General features: G+C 56.4%; 1 protein-coding gene across 5 annotated transcripts in view; it reads right to left on the reverse strand.

The window, feature by feature from the left end:
- The window catches only part of DNMT3A (DNA methyltransferase 3 alpha), a 267,504-nt gene that overhangs the window by 107,816 nt on the left and 138,494 nt on the right, over window positions 1-21,194 (reverse strand). For 3 of the 5 annotated variants that reach the window (XM_073335455.2, XM_073335454.2, XM_073335459.2), the window contains exons 5-7: window positions 12,109-12,155; window positions 10,675-10,821; window positions 6,221-6,253 (exon numbers count right to left, since the gene is read on the reverse strand). In XM_073335455.2, the coding sequence (XP_073191556.1) occupies window positions 6,221-6,253; window positions 10,675-10,821; window positions 12,109-12,155 (227 nt within the window). The remainder of the gene's footprint in view (window positions 1-6,220; window positions 6,254-10,674; window positions 10,822-12,108; window positions 12,156-21,194) is intronic. The other 2 variants (XM_073335457.2, XM_073335456.2) reach the window with 1 other exon arrangement.

The following is a 21,194-nucleotide window of genomic DNA, read 5'->3' on the forward strand; positions in this document are numbered from 1 at the left end:
GTGGGGTGGCAGGGAAGGGTCTGCACGCATCACAGAACGGGTGGTCTGTTCTGGTTGGTGTGTACATCCCACTACGGCCTGATCCCGCCGGCCTGTCACCCCACACACACAACCCCCTCTGAGCTCTGAGCCTGCTCTCACCTGTCCCCATCCTCCTAGGTCAGCATGACGCCCCTTCGGCCTGCCTTGGCACTACCAGGCACCTCCTTCCCTCTGGACTAACCTCCAGCCTGGCCTGGTCTGGCCCCCTGCAGCACCCCTTGCCTCGGCCTTCACCGCCACGTTCTCACCCTTCACAAGCTCTGGCTGGGCCCACGGACTCGCCCGGGCATGAGTCGGCACCCCAAGGGCCCGAGTCGGGGGCCTGCTCCACGGCTGTGCAGGGAGCTGGGGGATTCTCCAAACGTGGAACGGGCCAAGACACCCTGAATCGCACGACGGAGCCTGAGGCCTCGGTTCCCAAAGACAAGTCATGGGGAAGAGACGGCCCCTTCCTCCGCCATCTCTGCCAGGTTGTGGGGGCCAGCACGCCCCTTGCCCTCTTCCAGACACGCAGCAAGGACTGAGACCCAACCTTTCAAACCAGAACTACCCCCTCCTCCTCCCCGCGCTCAGACCCCCACTGCTCCCTGCTCACCCTCAGACACCCCTGCTTCCCACCCACCCCTAAGGCGTCCCCTGCTCGCGCCTCAGATGCCCCCCGCTCGCCCCTCAGACCCACTGCTCCCTGCTCACCCTCAGACACCCCTGCTTCCCACCCACCCCTAAGGCGTCCCCTGCTCGTGCCTCAGATGCCCCCCGCTCGCCCCTCAGACCCACTGCTCCCTGCTCACCCTCAGACACCCCTGCTTCCCACCCACCCCTAAGACGCCCCTTGCTCGCCCCTCAGACCCACTGCTCGCCCCTCAGACCCACTGCTCCCTGCTCACCCTCAGACACCCCTGCTTCCCACCCACCCCTAAGACACCCCTTGCTCGCCCCTCAGACCCACTGCTCGCCCCTCAGACCCACTGCTCCCTGCTCACCCTCAGACACCCCTGCTTCCCACCCACCCCTAAGACACCCCTTGCTCGCCCCTCAGACCCACTGCTCTCTGCTCACCCCTCAGATCCCCACTGCTCCCCACCCGCCCCTCAGATGCCCCCTGCTCACCCTTCAGACCCCCACTGCTCTCTGCCTGCCCCTCAGACACGCACTCCAATGGTTGAGCTGCACCCCCACCTCCTCAAACAGGTGTGGGAGGGGGCGACAGATGCCCCCCCATCTCCTCAGATAGGCGACAGTAGGCCAGTGCCTTCCCATCTCCTCACACATGCTCCAAGGCCTAGTCACCCCCTTCTCCCCACCGACTGCTCACACACACACTACAATGGCTGAGACATACCCCATCCCCTCAGGCAGGCGACGGGGGCCCAGGTGCCCCCCATCCCCTCAGGCAGGTGACGGGGGCCCAGGTGCCCCCCCCATCTCCTCAGGCAAACAAAGGGGGCCACAGACATGCAGCCGGAGCTGAGATCTCTCTCCAACACTCTCTGGGCTGCCCTCAGGACAAGTCTCATTTCCCCTTCCCTCAGTCCCCTGGGCACTTGTCGTCTTCATTTCCATCTCTGCATCATTCGCCTCTTCTCCAGGCCCCAAGCCCACCCCCTGCCAGCCAAGCATGATGATCCCCATCTGCTCAGAGTGAGCCTTTGCTGCTTCCCCACCTCTTCACGCTCACAAAGCAGGTGACTGCCCCGGCATCTCAAAGCACCTCCGCTGGCTCCCCGTCCACTTCCAAATTACACTCCTCGCTCACAAAACCTGTCTGCTCCCCTCCACCCTCACTCCCCTCTGTCCATTCCCACCTCACCATTGGGCAAGGGCCTTCTCCCTGCAGGTCCTGATCTCCCTGTATCTCTCTGCCCCATCGACTCTCCGCATCTCCCCCAATCTGGCCAAAGCCTGGTGGCCGTTTCCCTCTCCGGCTGACATGGCTTTGGCGTCACCTGGGTCCGGATCACCGTCCCTATGAAATAGCCCTGCCTGTTCACCATACTCTATTCCCCCCCACCCCTCCACTGTCCCTCCTGGGTCTTTCTAATGGCATACAGGCTCTTAAAGCTCTTTCCTTCCTTCACTCCCTACATCTCTGATTGGCCACCTGGCTCCCTATGGTACTACCACTGACAACCTGACCTCTGGTTCTTTCGCCATCTCTTTACCTGCCACTTTCCATCCCAGGGCCCTCTCTCAGTTCCTCCCATCTCTGACCTTCCCTTCCTCAGCAAAGTGCCTGAGCGAGTCACTTCCTCTCATCTCCCCAGCCCCTCTCACACTGTGTCCTGGATCCAGGTCAGCCAGGGTTTCCCCCTCACAGCATGGAATCTCTCTCCTCCATGGAGTTAACCGCCTCCTCTCCTGAGCTGACAAAGGCTCCTTCTTGCTGACCCCAGAGCAGCCACTGTTCTCTGGTCCACTTCACAGCTATGCTGGCATCTCCGTGCCCCTCCTGAAATGGGTCTACTCCTGAGCTAACAGCTAGTTCTCCATCCATGGAGGGGGCTCCTGCTCTGCCCCAGGAAGTCCATTCTTGGCCCTGGGCTCTTTACCATCTTCTCCCTCTAATCACTAGCTGCTACTTTTGTTCAAATGATACATGACTGTACGGAACTTTTAACACCTTTAATGAACCCTCCGTGCCTGACTTGATCAAATAAACCGCTTTGCTTCCTTCAGGCCAAAAGAGAAGTGCTTCCCTTTGCCATGGGGGCTTCTTCAAGCCCAGCAAAACAGATTTCAAAATGGACAACTGTCAATGGTCCCTCACTGCAGACCCTTATTACCGCCTACTCTTGCACCTCTAATCACCGTTCTCCCTCCTAGCGAGCATTCGCATGTGTAATTCATTTTCTTCTCAAAAATACATTCAGCACATCTGAGTATTCTGTTGTACTCCGATTCCATTTATTAAAAAACCCCAAACCAGACCCCCACCACCGTGACAGGCAGATTTCCCCCAAACGTTTATGATTCTTTCAGATTTCTGCCCAGGGTGGGTTCCAGACGTCACAATTAGAGGCTCAGAGTGGTGGTAAGTGGCCCATTTATCTCAATGTGATGTTCTCAGATGAAAGGGAACACCCCATGGAAATGAATACAACCTGAAAGAGCAGCCCTGAGACACATAGAATCATAGAATACCAGTGTTGGAAGGGACCTCAGGAGGTCGTCTAGTCCAACCCCCCGCTCAAAGCAGGACCAATCCCCAATTTTTGCCCCAGATCCCAAATGGCCCCCTCAAGGATTGAACTCACAACCCTGGGTTTAGCAGGCCAATGCTCAAACCACTGAGCTATCCCTCCCCCATGAACTGCTCCACTCCTGGCAGTGGGTGTTCCCGTCTCTGCACCCTAGTACTAGAGACTTTGAGCAGAGCCTAGCACACCGGTTCTCAGCTCCTCACTCCAGCCAGCCTCAACAGTGTGTCAGTGGGTGCTTTCTTGGTGCATGCTCTGAGCCTCATGCCTGTTCCAAGCTCCCCATGCCAGAATGGCAGGGCTTCCCCAGATCCTCCTAGCTCACATGAGGGGGGCCAGAAGCAGGGTTCAGATACCTACACAGGAGTAGTGACCCCCAGATCACATGATTGGATTTAGAAGGGGGGTGCAGACACTCCCAGAAAGGCAAGACCCCTCCAAAACCTGGGTCACATGAGGGGGGCAAGGAAATAGGGGGTCACACCCACATAGATGAGCAGACCCCCCCAAGATCCTGACACACACGGGGTGGAGGGAGTGGAGCTCAGACACCACTGGAGGAAGCAGGGACCCCCAGATCCCAACTCACATGGGGGGGTCATGTGGCGCACACATAAGAGAGGAATGTGGGGCTGCCAGGTGCCTCTGTCCCTACTCTCCCCATTAGTCACCCCCCATATCCCGCTTCCCAGTGTCCCACCCCTTCCTCCTCTCCTCTCCTCTCCCACTCCCCATCCCCTGATCCTCCAACCCTGCTCCCCTATTCCCACCTATTCTTCCACCTCTAAGAACTCACCCCTCCCAGGGAGCATCAGCGTGTGTAGTTTACTTTCTTCCCAGTTTCAGCGCCTTCTGAATACTCAGTTGTCCTCAGATTATGTTTCCTCAATCTAAAGACTGCCAGGGACAGAAGCAGACTGGAGCAACATGCCTGCTTTTTTAACTGCCTGTTCCTACCCCGGGTTGGATCTGAACTCACAGTATCTGGCTTGGTGCTCAGAGTCCCTGAGCAGAACACGTCCTCAGAACCACTCAGACCCTGTGGCACACAGTGACTTTTCCAGATAGCTAGCCTCTCTCCGGACATATGCAGTGGAATTAATTAAAGGGGTCGATAAGCACATGATACTTGTGACGTGTCTAACTGGAGAAGCAATGCTTTTTCAAATCATGTTTTCATTTGATCCTCCCCAGGGCTGGTGGGTGCCAAGCCCTGTCTTGGGGTAACCCTTGAGCGCTGGACATGCTGGAGTGAGGATCTGAGTTCTACCTGCGAGCAAAAATAGGTCACCAGAATCTGTCAACTTTAAGACAAACTGTTTTTTCCCCAGGGGGTTCTACCGAGGGGATCATTGGTCAAATGGCCCCAAATCTGGATCAGTTACCGAACCCCGCACTGAAGGAGACACAACGGGGCAATCCGAGTAGTCGTGTAGATTTTAGAGCACTCAGCGCAGTTGGATTTCAAACACGAAAGCTGGTCTGGACCGTAAATATTACTATAATACGTAGGTATTGCAGAGCTGTCACTGCTATACTACAGCCAACGAACCCGAACAGGCACGGGGCAAGAGCCTGCCGCTCCGAAGAAGGAGAATACACCTAGGCAAAGAGGGTTTTAAAATGGTGCTGCATCCTTTGTCCTCGTCCTGTCTGGCCTTGGCCTGCGAGCTCTTTGAGGCAGGAACCAGCTCTACATTTGATCTGTGTCTGTCAGCAGGGTACAGTCCGCCAGGAGCGGGCTACACACACTGCTCAGGGACTGATCCCCTATCAAACTTCTGTTTGCCTTTACATCAGGGCCCTCCTCTGCCCCCCGAATCCTCTTTTTCCTCCCACATTTCCTATGCCTGGAAACCTGCCTATTGCCGCCTCCTGTTCTCTGCCAGAATCAGCCCTGGCTTCACCTCCTCCTGTGGCGCCATCTCCATTCCCTCTCCCCTGGCCTACGGCAGCCCCCTGGGCTAGCCTCTTTCCACCACGTGGTACTGCCATCACTTGGATTTCATCTCCACTGTAAGCTCCTCAGGGCAGGAACTGAGCCACTTCCTTTACCTGCAAAGTGCAATGCACACCCAGGGCGCTAGCCAGCTCGTAAGTCCTAGCTCTCCCCGGGCCACACACACATGCCCCCAAACTCGGACACCTCGGCTGGCTGCCCAGGCACGCCCCGCCACGGGCTTTCCCCAGCCTGTTTCACAGACCTCTCTCTCTTACTCCCCATGCATCCTGCACCAGCCTCCCCTCGGCCTGTTCAACATGCCCTCCCAGTGCTGGCGCAATGGCTTCCTCCTCTGCAGCTTCTGAGATTTCTGCATCTCTCTGACAGGAGGAGATTTCTGCATCTCTCTGACAGAGTCTAATGGACTGTCTATTTTCAGCTCTCCTCTGAGACCATCTCTTCTTCTCTTTCCTCTGTGCTGTCTGCACTGCCATGTCCACAGCACCTACACAACGCATTCGACCTCTCAGCGCCTCGCTCTCTCAGCCAGGGCTTAGCATTTCATTAACCCTATAAGGCTCGTCCGGGTGTCATTTGCGTGACAAACACTGCAAGGAAAGGGACAGACTGTACGTGGCATGGGCTGTCTGAGTGAATGTGATGGTGCGTGGATATGGTGCTTTAGCCGTGTGACTCTCTGCGGAGTTGTTAGTGCACGTACACATACAGAAGTGTTGAAGTGTGCATCCATAGGCCTACATGTCTATATGCCAGTGTGTGTACACCAGTGCGTGGATGTGAGACGGGGTGAATGGAAGTGTGGGTGTGAACGAGCAGGCCTGTGAACATGGGAGTGAACACAGGTGACTGGGAGTCTGAGGTCTGGGCACACCCTGTAACATGTCCAGCAGCACAAAGCCCAGGGGCTCCACGCCCCCCCCACAGCATTTCAATGTCACAGTAAACACTGCCCAGAAGCAAAGCATGTCCGTGCCCCTCGCTCCGCCCCCCAGAAGGAAGTTACACCCATGCCACGAACCTTGTCAAGCTGGGATGCCGATGGATTATCAGTCTGTGGGGAGAAAGGTAAAGGAGAGGAGGGTGTTAGCAAACACAACCACATCATTCAGTACATCAGAAGCTGCCAGCCGCCCCGTGTGGGAAGCAGACGTTGCAGCAGCAGCAGGGGGGGCAACAGCACAGGGAAATCCCCTTCCCCTTTGCAACACACTGAGGCCTCAGGAAAGGGCCCCACACCTTGAAGCCCCCCTCTGCTCAGTGAGACGGAAGATGATGGACGCTTGTGCCCATCAGTCAAGGGAAGCTGCACCACCAGAACCAGAGCAGACACGGAAGAGGAGGGGGGTTATTTCGGGGGGGGAATTATCGACTTGTTTTTTGTGGGGAGCCGGTGTCCCTCACTCCCTGGCTTCTAGGCTGTTCTCCACTGCTTGCCCAATAGCCGTAACCTCACAGATTGTGGCCCTGAGGTTTGTCACTCCTTCACCGTAGCTGGAAAGGGGACAAGGACGTGGCAGAGGTGGGCTTTGGGCAGGCTCCCTCACTTTGGCTGAGAGCTGTCTCCATGGCATCTGTACCCACCAACCCAGTATGGAGACAGGTGCCTGCAACCCTGCCACAGAAGCATTTCCTGCGGATGCCTCCCCACATGTGCAGTGCTCAGACTGTGCCATCCCTGCCCCAGTTCATACCAGCCCTGACAACCATCTTGCAAAGAACTCGGACAAGAAGCTGCTTTGCATTCACCGGGTGTGTCTGTTCAGGGCAGGGGCCTGGCTCTCCTGGAGAATTCTCTGCAGTCCCTCCTGACCTTCTCCTTGTTCTATGGCTCACCCCAGTTATACGCCATCTACGCAACTACTGTGCAGCTCTCCTGCCTTGCAGTGCGCCAGTCCCTTAGCACTGGCAGCTACAGGATGAGGCCGAGACCAAGAACACACAGAGGTGGACACTCCATATTACAACCAGCTGACGCATGCAGGGTCCTTCCCTCCGGGGGGACCCACTACCTACGGTCTTCCTTAGAGGCCTTGGGATAGAACTGAATGCTGTAGGTCACAGGGGGACCAAAGGGCAGTCCAAGAAAATCCACAGCTCACTACACACCAGCTCTCAGACCATGGACTACAGGCCACAGCATCCAGTGCTCCAAACAGCCTTAAGAATGAATTCCCATCCCAGCACGAAAGGGGACCAAGCCGGTTGGCTCAGAAGAGAGCGGTGTATGCTGGGACGAGCAGTCTTTGCTCCTAGACAGCAAAGATGCAGCTGCTTCCTCCATGCAGGACAGAGGCAGGCCCTGGGCTTGTGCCAAAGTCCCCTGCGGCCTGAATTTATTTACTCTGGTTTGTTTTTAGTTTAATCACATTGTGTTTGTCTTGGTTCTCCTGGCAACCAAGAGAAAAGGAAAGATCCCATTGGGAAGCAGAGACAGGGCAAGGGCTTGGGGACCAAATGTGTCGTAACGAGCGCTTCAATCTAGCAGAGCCCTGCCTAACAAGATGCAGGGTGAGGAGGTGGAAGTTAGACACATTCAGGCTGGAAAGAAGGTGCCAGTGTTTAAGAGTGAGGGGAACAACTTACCCAGGTTGTGGCGGCTTCTCCAGCCCTGGCAATGTTAAAGCAAGACTGGATGGTTCTAAGAGATCTGCTTTAGTTCAAACTGGAGTGACAGGATGATCACAGTGGTCCCTTCTGGCTTGGGGAATCTAGGACTAGCCCTGCAGTCCAGACACCCTCCATGCAGCTTCCTGCACACTCCCCTCTGTGTGTAGGAGTCCCCAGGACACAGCCAGAGAGAGAGGCCAAAGGACCTTCCGGGAACCCTCCAGACTTTGACTAGCCCCGAGAGACAGTTTGGTCTTGGCAGGCAGGAAACCTGGCTTATATTGGCAGCTCTGCCCCATAGCTGCTGTGGGACCCTAAGTTAGTCTGTTCCCCTCCTTGTACGTCTTTCCCCTCTCACCCTCGCCTACACTGACTATCAGCTCCTGGGGCATGGACTGTCTCACTCTTATGTCCACACAGCGCCTAGCCCGACGACAGGGCCTCTGCCTGCGAACAAAAGGCAAAAAGTGGAGGTCTGGCTGCATTCTGGCCGGCTCAGGTGCGCTCCTGCTTGCCCAGGTCTGAGAGAGCGGGACAGTGACTCAATGGAAGGCTTTCCTCCTCAGGCTTCTCACTAGCTCCTCCCCACTGTTCATCAGCAGCCCGATTCCCAGTGCGTGGGGAGTGGGGTACGGGAGGAAGGGAGGGACCCAACGGGGCAGGGTTCAGTGGCAAACGCCAGGAGCCAGAGATGCACGGATTCATTGTGTGACATCATCATATGGTGAACCTGGAGGACCTGCCCTCTGGAGTCTGGCTAGGGACAAGAAAACAGCCCGAGGGAGAGACACAGACACACAGGAAAAGAACCTGATGCAGAAAGGAAAGCCACCCAAAACCACAAGAGGCCCCAGGCCACCAGCACACGGAAAGAAAAGACGACTCCACCTGCCCCCTGGTACCCCCTGTCCAAACTCAGATCTCCTCGGCCGTCGGCTGTTGGCAATGGCAGCTGCCAGCACCGATCCTTGCCAGAGGGCAAGGGAAGAAGAGCAGCACACAAAGGAGGGTCGCAAGGAAGCCATCCCCTTGCAGCACTGTGACCTGCGCTTGAAAGCAGAGATGGTTAGCAGAGCCCAGCAGTCGGGCATTTCCGACAGTCCAGCACAGCCCGGGGAGCGCCACGAGAGGGGAGGAGACAAATGCTACTTAACGGGACAGCAGCATTTGAGGCCCCACGTTCCGGTTTTGGAAAATAAGAACCAGTCTCATGAACACAGGTGGTGCTGGCCCATGGGACCCTAAGCAAGGATATTTTGGGGCTCCCTCTTACCCCTCCCCACCCTGCTTACATTACTCCACAAACCAAACCAATAACAACCCAACACACACTTGTTCAGTAAGTACAGGCACACTAATCGGGCCCCGTGAGCTGCCTGGGGCCCTGAGCCACTGCTTCCTCCGCTTCTCCCCAGCCCAGCCATGGCTGAGGAACACCATTCGTTCCCAGAAAACAGCTTTTGGTCGGTTTTGAGCATTCCCAGGCAGCCTCCCCAACCCAAATACAACAGGGCTGGGCTGGGGGGCAGGACAACATGTACCTGAAACTGACTAGAAACAGGAAATTACACTGACCGCTCTAGTCTCACTGACCACAGTGAGTGAAAACGGCCTCAGTGGGGCAAGGTTACAGTCATTTAGCTGAAATCTTGGTTTCCATAATTGGTGTGGTCACTGGCATAGAGACAACGGCCCAGGCTCTGCTCTCATTTAACTGCTGTAAATCGGGAGCGAGCTCCCTCGAGCCAGCCCTGCGCCTCGACAAGGACAGCAGGGAACCTGGCCCAATGTTGAATAAAACAGAACAAAAAAATGAAAAACGAATGGTAACCAGTCAGTTACCTTCCTGCACGACTGCCCATGCTGGCTCACCCTGGAGAACCCAGCCATGTTCTCTACCTTTGCTCCTACCCTTGCCCCGGGCAGACTTACTTGAAGGCCTAACAGAAACATTTCCATGGAGATACGGTTCCCAGAACGGGGACCATTTCAAAGAATGCTGCCGGGTGTTCGGCTCTGCTACCCCCCAGAGTTCCCAGAAGCCCCTGCTGGTCACAATGGTGAGGCGAGAGAGGGGGTGGGGGGCTTTGGAGAGAGAGAGAATGAGACTAGAAAGGAGGCAGATCCTTCCTGCTGTAACCCACATCCTGGCCTGACCTCCTGAGTGCTCACCACACCTCCCTGAGCTCCCCACTGGTCACGCGGGCTCTGCTCTCAGCTACAGACTCCCCCAGATAGGGCTGCAAAGCACGTGCGTGTTCACAATTAACGATGCTGTCAGGAGCGGGCTAGCCTGGCTACGAACAGCCCAACTGTGTGCTAAAGGCCCTGCACTGCTCGCCGCTAACAGAGTCTCCTTTGGTTCAAGCGGGAGGGCCCTGTGCTTTTGAAGCACAGAGTCTGCGTTCTGCTGTCCCCAGGAGGTACAGTGATCAACGGATGGTCACCGATTTGTTACTAGAACCATTTGTTGCCCCTCCATCTAAAGAGACTGGTTCAAACACAAAGGCCTCATCCAACCATTTCCTCGCCTACCCCGTCGAACAGGCCAGCAGCACAGCTCGACTGGAAGGCTCTCCCTGCTCTGGAGGGCCGCGTGCTCCTCTGAAACCTGCGTCTGTGATGGGGAGCCAAGGGGAGGGGAGAGGTGTCAGCTTCAGCAGAGTTGCCACCAACATGAGAAAGCCGCCGTAAGAGTGGGGGATCAAACAGCGTGGGGGCAGGTGAGTGGGGGGAGAAATCTGAGGCTGGGCTGAATCCCCACGGAGACGAAGCGTACTGTGTCAGCTATCTACGGCTGGCAGAACGTACCCCTCGCAGGGTGAACCGGCCTGCGTCCAGGCAAGGCAGAATCTGTGTCCTTACCTCCCTTTTCCATCTGGCCAGCCACTCATCTCGCTTCCTCTTGCTGATGTAATACGGGTCCCCGGCCTGGAAGGTGAGCCGCTGCATGGGCCTCTGACGCAGGCTTGACTCCCAGCCCAGCCCACCACGCAGGCGGCCTCGGGATCCCTGCTCGCAGGCAGTGAGAGAGGAGAGAGACAGGCTGAAAGGGGCTGGCTTCTCAGCTCACAGTTCTGAACACAGGGGGCCTGGGGCTCGCTGGGGAAACAAGGCAGTGAGGGCGGAGAGAGACCCATGGACCAGGGGGTGGACGACCAAGGGACACAGCAGGGAAGGGACTCACCCACCGCAGGCCATGTCAGCAGCAGAGCAGGGAACAGATCCCTGGCTCCTGACTCCCAGTGCCACTGCTCAGGGCAGGGCCATGTCACTGCCAGAGCGTGAGGCTCACAAATCCAGGCCAGGTTTTACCTGTGGCTACACCATGTCAAAGGCATGCTAGCTCTGGGGTCAAAGCAGGGTGCCAGGACCCCTGCATCCCCTCAGTCCCCCCACTGGGATCGGGGAGGTTTCTGCAGCTCCCACTTTTCCCTCCAGAGAAAAATTAGCCTAGAGCGTTGGCCTCTCCCAGGATGGGTTCTAGCAACGCAGTGCCTGGGAGGCCGAGCAGGGCCGAGCTGCAGGAATTAACCTGGGAAGCACCAGCCACCGACGTTGGACTGCAGCGCTCACCCCAGAGCCCAGAGCAGAAATGGCAGTCAGGCCTGTTCAATCAGAATTTCTCTGCCAGACTCCTACAGGAGTGCATTACGGAGACAGAGATGGTTAGCAGTGAGACCTACTGGACACCCAGAGCCAGAGCTAACCCTACGTTAGCCAGATCCCACCACAGACACCACTGTGTGTGTCTGATCTGTGCACACACATCTGCAGTATGGGCCTGGGACAGCTCCCGCAATCGTGTCCCGATATGCAGCAGAGGCTCTGGGATCGGGGTCTCACTCTGGAGCTGATGGGCTCTGGAACGAGACCCCGGGGTCTCTAGCGTGCTCTAGTGCCTGGTGGCTTCTGTGTAGATAAAGGGCTCTAGTGTCCAGGCTACAACTTAGCCCAGGTCCCCATGTGCTGAACCAGGCCCTGGTGAGACCGTCCATCTGCTGCATTGTACCTAGCCAGCCTCTCACGCTCAGTGCAGCAGCTCCTTGAACCCCTCTCCGATTGCCCAGGGGGTTGGACATGCCCGCCCCAGACGCCAGGCTACAGCCTGACAGGAACTCAGCCATGTGGCCCAGTGGCCACTTGATTCTGCCTGTGCTCTGGCTTCGAGAGGGCAGGAGTCAAGGCTCCCAGCCTGCACTTAGCTCTGCGGTTTAGCTGGGTTCCAGGGACTAACGCATCACCAACAGCTGGCAAGGCAGTGGAGTCCCCAGGGCAGCGACCGTGGCACATACTTGCCTCCATTTTCAGCGAGTCGTAGTTAGCTTCTTCCTTCTCTTCTTTGCCTGTACAGAACACAGAGAGCGCAGGTCAGCACACAAGGAGCTGAGCCAGATCCCAAGGGACACAGGCCAGTTCAGAGCAGAAAAGCCAGCTGGGCAATACCACTGCACTGGCCTCCTGGAACCCTCTGCCTCTGGGAGCGTCTACCCTGGAGTCACAGTTCACTGTGCCAGCCCTCGGCTACCCCACTGTCTCCAATGCCTTGGGCCTCCCACGCCTGCCTGAGAATTCTGGCTGTCTCTCTGCCAGGACATCGCCCTTCCCCACCGGAGCAGAGCAAGGCCTCCAGGTCCTCCTGTGCGCCAGGGAATGAGGTCTCCAGCGTGCCTTCCCTGGGCTGGGCTCATGGGGGACAACTGCTCTCACGTCATAGTCTCCAACTCCAGCGGCCATGTCACGCGGCACCTAGGACTAGTGCCGCCTGGAGGCCTCAGGATGCCAACAGACTGGTGGTGACCCCTGGAAATGGGCACACACTGGCTAGGGGGCAGGGCGGGAAGGGAAGTGTTCGCAGCACTATGCAAAGGTTTCTGGTTTCCTGTGTTATCGGTACATCTCGCTGCCTTGCAGGTATGAGCAGAGCTGCTGCCAGGAAAGCAGCTAAAAATAAAACCAACCGTTTCTGGGGCTGCAAACCCTTGACACATTCAAAGCGACTGTGTTATGAGGCCAAACACAAGGGGGGGCTGAGTGTGAGTTACCATGAGGGGCGAGGCACATATACATCTTTGGGGGGGACGGGGGACGACTCTGCCTTTTGGTAAAGGTGTAGTTAGTGGATTTTCACTGGTCATGAATGCAAGGCTACAGCCCCCCTGAAATTCCAGCCCTGGTGTCCCCGAACACAGCTCTGACGCTGCCCCTCAGCCTAGTCTGGCAGCCCACCCTGTCATTCCAGTCCAGTGATCCCCATCCAGCTCTGCTGATTCACCTCAAGCCACACAGAGTATCCCTATAGTCCAGCCCTGGCCTAACCCGGCTTTGCTGCTACTCCCTAGGCCTGAGCGACACCACTGCAGCCTGGGGCGTCTCTTGAGAAAGGCAAGCCGTGCACGCTGAGCTGCCCCAGACTGGGAGCTGGGCTTGGCAGACAAACTCCCATAGGGCTGGGAGAGACAGTGCCAAGCTCCAGGTCACTCATGGCCTCCTCCGTTTGCCCCGGGATCCTGGGGTGCCGAAGAGCTACCAGTCCGAGTGCAGCACGCTGACAGATTTGCAGTCCTCTCGCACAGTGCACACACATTTGCTGGCTCCCTACACACTGCCACAAACGCTGACGGGGGCTGGGCCACGCTAACATATTCCCAGGGCTTGGGGCGCCCTGGCAGATTCCTCAGGCTCAGGGCCCAGGTGAGGGAGGGTGTTCCACGGCTACTCCCCACAAGCTGGGCACTGCTCTAGGCAGGCCTGGAGCCACACGGCCCGGTTCCTAGGGAGAGGGAAAGGAAGAGCTCTGTACCGAGCAGGGCAGAGGCACCTGCCCTGAGGTGGTGTGACGAAGTGGGACTGTTCTTAATGTTTCCTCTGAATAATGTTGGTGTGCCTCAGTTTCCCCTATGCAGTTCTTAAGTATCTAGGGGGTGGGATGGGGGTGTATGATTGTTGCAGAGCCCTAGAGGGCAGGGGTGTGCAGGGGTCTGGACACAGAGAATGGCCAACACCCTGTTTCCTGGCACCTGATGGCCTGGGCCTTCCCCCCTGCAAGGTGAGAGCTAAAGGGTTGGAGAACAAAGGAATCAGGTGACCTCCTGGCCCGGGGAAAGGGACAAAGCCCAGAGGAGGGGGGGCTGGAGGGAGTTTCAGTTTGGGGCTGGCTGGGGACATGAAGTGAAGTGCAGATGTGGTTGTCTGGCTCACTGCCCCCCAAAATGGACCCGACTGAGGGGTCCTGTTCTTCTGCACCTACAAGCTCTGTGTTAGACCACGTTCCTGTCATCTAATAAACCTCTGTTTTCCTGGCTGGCTGAGAGGCACGTCTGACTGCGGAGTTGGGGGGCAGGACCCTCTGGCTTCCCCAGGACCCCGCCTGGGTGGACTCGCTGTGGGAAGCGCAGGGAGGTACAGAGGATGCTGAATGCTCCGAGGTCAGACCCAGGAAGGTGGAAGCTGTGTGAGCTCTGTGTCCTGAAGACAGGCTGCTCACAGAGAGGAGACTTCCCCAGAGTCCTGACTGCCTTCATGGGGAGCAGTTCCAGAGCATCGCCCGGGGACTCTGCGATAACTGGTGGCAGTGGTGGGATCTACTGCACCCTGTGGATGGCGCTTCCTGCAGTAAGTGACTGGGGAGCAGTAAAACGAAGCGGGATTGACAAGGACCAGAGCTGCTGAAGGCTCAGAGAGGAGCAGTTTTGGGGGGCGGTTAACCCCTGGGAGTGTGTGACCAGCGAGAAGGACTGTGCAGTAATGGGGTCCCCCTGGGGACTGCGGTGAGCAGTCTCAGGGGCGGAGGAGTCTGTGGCTTGGCCCTGGGAGAGAGAAGGACTTTGGCAGTAACAGGGTTCCCCTGGGGATTGCAGCAAGCAGTCCCAGAGGTGGAGGAGTCTGCAGCTCGACCCTGGCAAAGAGGGGGTGACCTCGAGAAGGGCTGGCACATGAGGGGTTCTCCCTGGAAACCGTGGGGAGCTGAGAGCACACAGGCCTGTGAGTCCACAATAACTTGGGAACAGTGGAGTGATGGCCTGTCACTATCTTCTGAAGAAGGACATTGTAACCCGGTGCAGAAAGGAAGGGTTGAGCATTGGAAAGTTCACCAAAGCACAGTTAATCGTGCAGCTGAAGGAGGATGACCGCTCTAAGGAACAGATTCCTGACCCAAATGGGGCTATAGCAGGATCTGGGAGCAGCTGTGTGACGATGTGATGCAGCAGGGAGGGGGGAGTGTTGACCTGGGAATGTGTCCTGGGGATGGGAGACCTGAGAGCCTGTCACCTGAGCCAGGAGGGGAAGGGGGAGGTGACACCTCTACCCGGGAATAAGAAAAGGAGTACTTGTGGCACCTAAGAGACTAACCAATTTATTTGAGCATGAGCTTTTGTGAGCCACAGCTCACTTCATCGGATGCATACCGTGGAAACTGCAGCAGACTTTATATACACACAGAGATCATGAAACAATACCTCCTCCCACCCCACTGTCCTGCTGGTAATAGCTTATCTAAAGTGATCATCAAGTTGGGCCATGTCCAGCACAATTCCAGGTTTTCTCACCCTCAACCCTGACTGGGCTGAGAGGGGTCAGACTGCTGCCGAGGACATCCCAAGACCCTTCCTACCTAGGCCTGGGGGAGGGATTGGGGGAAGCCCAGCGAATACCAAGGACATCCTGACCCCAGCAGCCAGCAGGGGATCCTCCCGGCAGAGCTCCCCATCCCTGGAGCGGATGCGGCTGGAATGGGAGAGGGAGATGAAAATGAGGGAGCTGGAGGATCATGAAAAACAACGTCAACATGAGCAGGAGGAGAAGGAGAAACAACGTCAACATGAGCGGGAGGAGAAGGAGCGGGAACATCAGGAGAAGGAGAGGCAATGTAGGCATGAGCAGGAGGAGAAGGAGAGGGAACGTCAGGAGAAGGAGAAACAAAGACAGCATGAACTGGAGCTGGCCAGGCTGAGGAGCAGTGGGGCCCCGGCTGTGGTGAGTGCAGGGCGACCCAAGACTGCAAGGAGCTTTGATAAGTGCTTCCTGGCCCAGCGAAGGAGGGGGAGGACATAGATAGCTTCCTGACGGCCTTTGAGAATCCCTGTGAGCTGCACAGGGTTGACCCTGCAGACAGGCTCCAGTTCCTCACCCCCTTACTGGACCCCAAAGCCGTGGAGGTGTACAGCCGAATGACGGGGCGGAGGCAGGGGACTATGAACTGTTCAAGCAGGCCCTGCTCCGTGAGTTTGGGCTGACCCCCGAGATGTACCGGAGAAGGTTCCGGAGTCAGCGTAAAACGCCTGAGGTCACCTACCTACAACTGGTCAACCGGATGCAGGGGTATGCCCACAAGTGGACAGCTGGGGCCCGAGCCAAAGAGGACCTGCTTGACCTAATCGTACTGGAGCAACTGTATGAACAGTGCCCGTCCGACCTGAGGCTGTGGCTGGTGGACAAAAAGCTAGAGAACCCCCAGCACGCAGGGCAGCTGGCCGACGAGTTTGTGAACAGTCGGTCCGGGGGTAGCCGGGAGGAGTCCCAAAAGAACAGCCCCCCCCCGCCCCCCGATGCAGAGAGAGAGTCACCAGGGGGCCTCCCAGCGGGGAAATAGGGAGAACCCCCTCCAAAGGGGAACGTCTGGCGTCGGGCCCCTCCGACCCGCTCGAGGGGACCAACGTGACCTGAGCTGCTATCACTGTGGCCAGAGAGGCCACGTACGGACACAGTGCCACGGGCTCAGGGACAGACTGAGCAGACCCAACCTACCCAGGGTTAACTGGGTAGGGACCCAGGTGGACGAGGGGCAGACGACCCAGGCAAGGGGGGCTGCCAGTTTACCACCTGCTCAGGAGGGAAGAGTACCCCCGGCCAGCCCCGCCAGAGGGCTGGAGGCTCTGGGCTCAGGGAGCTCAGTTTACAGGGTGGGCGCGGGGCTGTCCCTCCGGAGAGAGTGCCTTGTTCCCCTGGAGGTGGATGGGAGGAAGGTCAATGGATACTGGGATATGGGCGCGGAGGTGACACTGGCCCGGCCCGAGGTGGTGGCCCCAGATCGGGTGGTGCCCAACACCTACCTGACCTTGACTGGGGTGGGCGGGACCCCATTTAAGGTGCCCGTGGCAAGGGTACACCTGAAATGGGGGGCCAAGGAGGGCCCCAAGGATGTGGGGGTACACCACCATTTGCCCACTGAGGTTTTGATGGGGGGGGACCTAGAGGACTGGCCAAGCAACCCCCAGACCGCCCTGGTTGTGACCCATAGCCAGAGCCGGCGAGGGGCACTGCGCCCTGACCTTGGGGAGGGTACCACACCAGAGGCGCAGGACCCTACCCTGGTGGGGAGGGAGCGCCGAGGGGCACGGCTCGGAGAGGCTGTCGCCTCAGACCTGGCCACTGACGGGGAACCGGGCCCCATCCCTTCCCCAGCCGCTGAGTTCCAGGCCGAGTTGAGGAAAGATCCCTCCTTGCGGAAGCTCAGGGACATGGCCGACCTCAGTGTGGGACGGACCATGAGGAGAGGCTGCCAGGAGAGGTTCCTGTGGGAGAAGGGGTTCCTGTACCGAGAATGGGCTCCCACAAGGGAAGTGGAGTCCTGTGGGATCAGGAGGCAGCTAGGGGTCCCCCAGAAGTATCGCCGCAGGCTCCTGTCCCTGGCCCACGACATCCCCCTCGCAGGGCACCAGGGAATCCGGCGCACCCGGCAGAGGTTGCTACAGAACTTTTACTGGCCCGGGGTCTTTACCACGGTCCGGCAGTATTGCCGATCCTGTGACCCCTGTCAGAGGGTGGGGAAGGCCCGGGACAAGGGGAAAACGGCTTTGAGACCTTTGCCCATCATAGAGGAACCTTTCCAGAAGGTGGCCATTGACATAGTGGGACCTCTCAGCAAGACCTCCTGCCTCATACTGAGAATGAGGGGTGATCAGCAGGTTATCTCAAGTGCTTATATACAAATGCACAAAGCCTTGGAAACAAGCAAGGAGAACTGGAGGTCCTGGTGATGTCAAGGAATTATGACGTGATTGGAATAACAGAGACTTGGTGGGATAACTCCCATGACTGGAGTACTGTCATGGATGGATATAAACTGTTCAGGAAGGACAGGCAGGGCAGAAAAGGTGGGGGAGTAGCACTGTATGTAAGGGAGCAGTATGACTGCTCAGAGCTCCGGTACGAAACTGCAGAAAAACCTGAGTGTCTCTAGATTAAGTTTAGAAGTGTGTGCAACAAGAGTGATGTAGTGGTGGGAGTCTGCTATAGACCACCGGACCAGGGGGATGAGGTGGATGAGGCTTTCTTCTGGCAACTCACAGAAGCTACTAGATCACACGCCCTGGTTCTCATGGGTGACTTCAATTTTCCTGATATCTGCTGGGAGAGCAATACAGCGGTGCATACACAATCCAGGAAGTTTTTGGAAAGCGTAGGGGACAATTTCCTGGTGCAAGTGCTAGGGGAGCCAACTAGGGGGAGAGCTTTTCTTGACCTGCTGCTCACAAACCAGGAATAATTAGTAGGGGAAACAAAAGTGGATGGGAATCTGGGAGGCAGTGACCATGAGTTGGTTGAGTTCAGGATCCTGACACAGGGAAGAAAGGAGAGCAGCAGGATACGGACCCTGGACTTCAGGAAAGCAGACTTCGACTCCCTCAGGGAACGGATGGGTAGAATCCCCTGGGGGACTAACATGAAGGGAAAAGGAGTCCAGGAGAGCTGGCTGTATTTCAAGGAATCCCTGTTGAGGTTACAGGGACAAACCATCCCGATGTGTCGAAAGAATAGTAAATATGGCAGGCGACCAGCTTGGCTTAACGGTGAAATCCTAGCGGATCTTAAACATAAAAAAGAAGCTTACAAGAAGTGGAAGGTTGGACATATGACCAGGGAAGAGTATAAAAATATTGCTCAGGCATGTAGGAATGAAATCAGGAGGGCCAAATCGCACCTGGAGCTGCAGCTAGCGAGAGATGTCAAGAGTAACAAGAAGGGTTTCTTCAGGTATGTTGGCAACAAGAAGAAAGTCAAGGAAAGTGTGGGCCCCTTAATGAATGAGGGAGGAAACCTAGTGACAGAGGATGTGGAAAAAGCTAATATACTCGATGCTTTTTTTGCCTCTGTCTTCACAAACAAGGTCAGCTCCCAGACTGCTGCTCTGGGCATCACAACATGGGGAATAGATGGCCAGCCCTCTGTAGAGAAAGAGGTGGTTAGGCACTATTTAGAAAAGCTGGACGTGCACAAGTCCATGGGGCCGGACGAGTTGCATCCGAGAGTGCTAAAGGAATTGGCGGCTGTGATTGCAGAGCCATTGGCCATTATCTTTGAAAACTCGTGGCGAACGGGGGAAGTCCCGGATGCCTGGAAAAAGGCTAATGTAGTGCCAATCCTTAAAAAAGGGAAGAAGGAGGATCCTGGGAACTACAGGCCAGTCAGCCTCACTTCAGTCCCTGGAAAAATCATGGAGCAGGTCCTCAAAGAATCAATCCTGAAGCACTTACATGAGAGGAAAGTGATCAGGAACAGTCAGCATGGATTCACCAAGGGAAGGTCATGCCTGACTAATCTAATCGCCTTCTATGATGAGATTACTGGTTCTGTGGATGATGGGAAAGCAGTGGATGTATTGTTTCTTGACTTTAGCAAAGCTTTTGACAAGGTCTCCCACAAGTATTCTTGTCAGCAAGTTAAAGAAGTATGGGCTGGATGAATGCACTATAAGGTGGGTAGAAAGTTGGCTAGATTGTCGGGCTCAACGGGTAGTGATCAATGGCTCCATGTCTAGTTGGCAGCCGGTGTCAAGTGGAGTACCCCAGGGGTCGGTCCTGGGGCCAGTTTTGTTCAATATCTTCATAAATGATCTGGAGGATGGTGTGGTTTGCACTCTCAGCAAATGTGAGGATGATACTAAACTGGGAGGAGTGGTAGATACGCTGGAGGGCAGGGATAGGATACAGAGGGACCTAGACAAATTGGGGGATTGGGCCAAAAGAAATCTGATGAGGTTCAATAAGGATAAGTGCAGGGTCCTGCACTTAGGACGGAAGAACCCAATGCACAGCTACAGACTAGGGACCGAATGGCTAGGCAGCAGTTCTGCGGAAAAGGACCTAGGGGTGACAGTGGACGAGAAGCTGGATATGAGTCAGCAGTGTGCCCTTGTTGCCAAGAAGGCCAATGGCATTTTGGGATGTATAAGTAGGGGCATAGCGAGCAGATCGAGGGACGTGATCGTCCCCCTCTATTCGACATTGTTGAGGCCTCATCTGGAGTACTGTGTCCAGTTTTGGGCCCCACACTACAAGAAGGATGTGGATAAATTGGAGAGAGTCCAGCGAAGGGCAACAAAAATGATTAGGGGTCTGGAACACATGACTTATGAGGAGAGGCTGAGGGAACTGGGATTGTTTAGTATGCAGAAGAGAAGAATGAGGGGGGATTTGATAGCTGCTTTCAACTACCTGAGAGGTGGTTCCAGAGAGGATGGTTCTAGACTATTCTCAGTGGTGGAAGAGGACAGGACAAGGAGTAATGGTCTCAAGTTGCAGTGGGGGAGGTTTAGGTTGGATATTGGAAAAACTTTTTCACTAGGAGGGTGGTGAAACACTGGAATGCGTTACCTAGGGAGGTGGTGGAATCTCCTTCCTTAGAAGTTTTTAAGGTCAGGCTTGACAAAGCCCTGGCTGGGATGATTTAGTTGGGGATTGGTCCTGCTTTTATCAGGTGGTTGGAAGAGATGACCTCCTGGGGTCCCTTCCAACCTTGATATTCTATGATTCTAAGACGACCCGGTTGGGGAAGAAATACATTCTGGTGGTGGTAGATTTTGCCACCCGCTATCTCGAGGCAGTGCCCTTAGCTTCCGTTGAAGCAGACACCGTGGCAGATGCGCTCCTGACCATTTTCAGCCGAGTGGGGTTCCCCAAGGAAGTCATGACAGACCAAGGCTCCAACTTCATGTTGGCCCTGCTCTGGTGCTTGTGCGAGAAATGTGGGGTCCGGCACAACTGGGCCTCAGCTTATCACCCCCAGTCCAATGGGCTGGTGGAGAGGTTTAACGGGACGCTAAAGATGATGCTGAAAACCTTTATGGACCAGCACCCGCAGGATTGGGACAAGTACTTACCTCACCTGCTGTTCGCATACAGGGAGGTACCCCAGGAGTCTACCGGATTTTCGCCTTTTGAGCTGTTATATGGAAGGAGGGTAAGGGGCCCCCTGGACCTGATGAGAGACGAGTGGGAGGGGAAGGCCACTCCCGATGGAGAGTCAGTGGTGGAGTATGTCCTGATCTTCCGAGAAAGACTAGCTGAACTCATGGGCCTGGCCAGGGAGAATCTGGCCAGAGCCCAGAAGAATCAGAAGGTCTGGTATGACCACACGGCGCGGGCCTGGGCCTACGCCACCGG

This window comes from Lepidochelys kempii, chromosome 3 (assembly GCF_965140285.1).
Source record: "Lepidochelys kempii isolate rLepKem1 chromosome 3, rLepKem1.hap1, whole genome shotgun sequence".
Taxonomy (NCBI): domain Eukaryota; kingdom Metazoa; phylum Chordata; order Testudines; family Cheloniidae; genus Lepidochelys; species Lepidochelys kempii.